At 57.1% G+C, this 4405-nt stretch overlaps 1 protein-coding gene across 1 annotated transcript; it reads right to left on the bottom strand.

The window, feature by feature from the left end:
* Positions 1-1272: 1272 nt before the first annotated feature.
* LOC123088257 (uncharacterized protein At5g39865) lies at positions 1273-2876 on the bottom strand. Its single transcript, XM_044510459.1, has 2 exons — positions 1664-2876; positions 1273-1546 (listed from the first exon to the last, which is right to left on the bottom strand). Exon 1 carries the CDS (start codon positions 2630-2632, stop codon positions 1703-1705), a length of 930 nt encoding a protein of 309 aa, XP_044366394.1. The 5' UTR covers positions 2633-2876; the 3' UTR covers positions 1273-1546; positions 1664-1702.
* Positions 2877-4405: the final 1529 nt, after the last annotated feature.

Consider the following 4405-nt stretch of genomic DNA (forward strand, 5'->3'; position numbering starts at 1 on the left):
GCTTGTGTTTCCTTTTTTTGGCAAAAATATAGCCTGTGTTTCCTTAATGTACATGAACGGTGAACGGGTTGGATGGCTAACTTCACGAGCAGGGAACTTGAGGTTGCTCTGGTTGGAAACCTGAGCATACCTTTAATTTCATTCAATTAAAATTTGTGCTGCAGATAGCTAGGCCCCGCTTGTCAGCAGCTTTTCTATGAAAATAATAAAAGGTTTCCATGCAAAAAAGCATGCCGCACGCCTTGTCTTCATTGTTGGGTCACTGACAAACGGGCCCACGCCACGCTAGCATGCCTTGCCAGCGTCGTGGACATATACAAACGCGATTAGCACCGTATTTGCACGTCCAAGCCAAGTTTTTACACCACTTCGATGCATTCCACAAGTTGTAGCACTAAAGTGACCGTTTGCGTCAAGTTCTAGCACCACCGGAGTAATTGACTCTAGTAAATATATATATAAATACTATGATATCTTCAATAAATTTGCCATGGGCACAAAACAAAAAAGTAGTCATTTTTGTAAATTTGCCATGTTGCATACATACTACTTGCCATGATGCTCTAGAACAAATCATGGCAAATATGTGTAGAAATTACCATGACACTACTTGCCATGATGTTGAGAAAAACGGAGCATGGAAATTGTGTAAATTTTACCATGATACATGCACATACCGTGCTATCATTTTCTAAAGGAACACATCGTGGCAACTATGTGTAAAAAAAAAGTTCCATGACAACTTTTAGTAAACGACACCTTTGTGTTATCATATATGAACAACCGTGAAAACATGGTACATGCAAAATTTAGAAATTTTGAAGTCTACATGGAAGGTTTAGAAAAGTTTGTTCTGGTCGCATGCAAATTTTAGGGAAATTGTAATAGTTAGAAGGCAAATTTAAAGAATTTTTTTTCATATAGATGTAAAATTGACGCACAACAAATAAGAAAAGTGGCAGCAAAAGTAATTTAAAAAATCATGGCAACTTTTGAAAAAACAATTATTCTCTAAATAATGAAAACTGTAGAAAACAATATAATAGTTACATGGCTAATTTAGGAATTGTGTTCTGTGAAACAATGGGAACTTTAAAAAAAGAGTTTTTATCATGTATGTCACTGATTACGTCTAACTACTCAGTTTTGTCAGTAAGAATTTTAACTGCTCAAAGGTGCCCTCAATTCTTTTTCATTTCTTAAGATGTGCACAGTTATTGCACATCTAAGTGATTCAACGTAAAAAGAAAAGAAAAAAATGTCACACGAATCTATACTTGAGATCAATGATATTGGACTTAGATGTGCCAAATGTGCTTTTGCAAAACTGTAAACTAATATCAGAAACAGAGCTGCTAAATTACAACACAGACAAAGAGAGATGGGTAGGGGCGTCCCTATGTTGTGCCCGGAGGAGGCCGCGACGAGCTCTTCCCCCTCGACACGGCGGCGCTCAGGACAAGCCTCACCTCTCCTGCCGAGGTTCGGATGCTCAATTATTGTTCACTGCTATGCCCATTGCCCATCAGTACAAGCTCTGTTGTTTCTGAATGCATACAAACCAGTTCAATTCAGATAAGAACCCAGAGTCAGTTGATCCACCACATTCTCAGTTACAACAGGTAGCATCGATCTGAATAGGGGAAATCCAACTGAAACCTACTGGAGTAGATCGACGGAGTGAGGTGAAAAATCCGGCTGGTCAGGAGCAGATGGGGCAGAGCACGAGGCCGTTCTCGTTGCACTCTCGGCAGCGGAGCACCACGCCCCTCTCCGGGCGCCCTTTCACCGCGGCGCCGGAGCCGGACAGCACCTTGCGGCTGCCGGAGCAGTCGAAGCAGGGGAGGAACCTCATGCCGCCGCAGCCGTCGCAACAGCCGTGGGAGAGTGCGCGGGGGAGGCCCTCCAGCAGCGGCGCCAGCGCGCCCTCCTCGTCCAGCCGCAGCACCTCCTCCGCGCCGCCCACGTGGCGCCCCCGCACGAACAGCCGCGGCAGCGCCGCCGGGGCGCCCGGGAGGAGCAGCGCGCGGAGCTCGTCCCGGAAGCCGCGGTCCATGGAGACGTCGCGCTCGCGGAAGGCGACTCCGTGGGACTGCAGGGCCGCGCGCGCCGCGTTGCAGGCCTCGAAGGTGGCGCGCACGGCGCGGAGCGTGGTGGTGTAGAGCACGGCGCAGCGTGCGCCGCCGGGCGGGCAGCGCTGCGGCGGAGGGGGCACGCGCGCCGCGGCGTTGCCGTCGATGGCGCGGAGAGGGAAGCGGATGGGGCGGGGCGGGCGGTCGCCGGCGTCCCTGCGGGCGGGGCCGCGCGGGGACCTCGATTTGGCCGGGGTGGAGGGGTCGTGCAGGCCGGCCATGAGCTCCCACGAGTTGATGACCTCCGCCTCCGGCTGCTCGTCGGAGGGCGGCTTGGGCTTGGCCCTGCAGGAGGGGAGCGAGAGCGGAGGGGCGGGCGGAGGCGGCGGCGGTGGAGGGGGTGCGGACTTGGTGGATGGGGAGGCGTCCTGGGCGGCGAGGTTGTAGGTGAGGATGCCGTAGGTGGAGGAGGTGAGGGAGACGATGTGGGATGCGGAGGCGGATACCCCGATGATCCGCCGCTCGTCGTCCTCGGTGAACGTCGACGACACGCACCCCATCAATCTATCTGTTGTGGATGGACTCGGCTCGACTTCTCTCTTCTGCTCCGGCCTGCTCTGCGGGCTGCGGCGCGGTGGTGGAACCCTGGAAGGAGGGGAGGGGAGGGGAGGAAGGGAAGGGAATGGGGGGAAGAGGATTCAAATTTTCAATTCGAAGAGAGACAGACTGCCGCCCGCCCCGCTCCGCTCGAGGACAAGTGATAATAAAGGACGGCAAGAAATGAAGCGTGGGCCAAGTACAGAAGGTGTTGCTGAGGATAAATGCTTGTCGATGGGGAACACACTTCAAATCAAAACTACTCAGCGCGACTTTGACCTAAGGGCCTCCGTTTGCTGGAATCGTTGCTCGCTTGTATCAAAATCGAATGAGATTTTGTCAAGGTAGGCCGGTTCTTTTGGGTTTAGAGCATGTCCAGCCGCGCCCCAACAAGGCCCCTCAGACGACTTTTCGGCCGCCGGTGTCAAAAAATCGGTCCAGTCGCGCCCCCATGGATCCATTTTTCGCCGGCTCGGATCGAAATTGGCGCCGGCGGACAAACCCGAACCTGGCGCGCTGGGGGGCGCTCGGGAGCGTCGGGCGAATATTTTTTGTCGCGAAAGCGCCGTGGGCCAGCCGCGTCAGCGACTCGACTCTCTTCTCGCCGCTTCGTCGTCCTCATCGTCTTGTTTCCCACGGCGAATCAATGCCAAAGCTGCGCGCGCTGCCGCGCCGGTCAGCCTCCATTGAAGCCTCACGGGCGGCGTAGTGAAGTCCGGGCGACGCGCGTCCCCTCGCCCGCCACGCCTCCCGCCACGCGTAACGCGCCGACCAAGCCTACCGCGCGACGCCTCCGCCTATATAAAGCCGAGAACCAGCGCGCCGGAGATACGCACACACACTACATCGCCGACGCGCCCACTTCTCCCCCTTCCTCCTCTCTCGCGCCGTCTCCAGCTCAGAAGGATGGCCGAGCGCTTCCCAGGCGACGGCGCGGCGGCGAATGGTTTCGGGCGCCGCCATCTGCACGAGGACGAGGCTCGCCTCCTCTTCGAGGCCGAGTACCCGGCCCCGCCGGACATGCGGGTGCCCAGGGCGTGGAGGATCAGCGTCGGCGGCGTGCCGGTGCCACCACCACCCACCGGGGCGGCGCGGCGTGCGGAGATTGCACGCATCCGCGCGTCCTTGCCGCGGGCAGCGAGGGAAGGCCCACGGTACACCCCCGACAGCCCGCTTTGGGAGCCCTATTTCCGCCGCTGACACGCCGAGCAGCTCGAGGCGACGAACGGCGTCGTGCCCTCCGGCAGGCTCAACTTTGAGGGCCGGTGCCGGTGGTGGGGCATACCCGGCCGCACGTTGGAGGTCATCCTCGAGTACATCGAGGGCGGCAACATGCCGCGCCTCGAGTACCCCACTCCCCCGACCTTCTCACGCCGCCGTGGGAGCTCCTGGACGCCGAGGCGTATGGAGCGGTCCGGCGCGTCCTCCTCCTCGTACGGCCGCTCGTCGGGCTCTTCCTGCCTCCGCCCTGTCAAGCCGGAGCCCCAGGACACGTCGGTCAGCGCGCGCACCCGCAGCTCCGGCGTCCGCATCGGCGACTCCACCCTCCCATCCGGCCGCTTCGTCCTCGTCGAGCCCAAGCCGGAGCCCAGCCTTCCCGCGGAGTATGAGGAGATAGCCCGGCGCGGCTTCTCCAACGAGGACGCCAATAAGTGGGCGCGGGATGACTACCTCCGCGACGAGATGGTCTGGCAGCACCGGGTCATGGAGGAGATCGAAGCCCGCAAGTGTGGGCG

Source organism: Triticum aestivum, chromosome 1B, assembly GCF_018294505.1.
Source record: "Triticum aestivum cultivar Chinese Spring chromosome 1B, IWGSC CS RefSeq v2.1, whole genome shotgun sequence".
NCBI classification, from domain to species: domain Eukaryota; kingdom Viridiplantae; phylum Streptophyta; class Magnoliopsida; order Poales; family Poaceae; genus Triticum; species Triticum aestivum.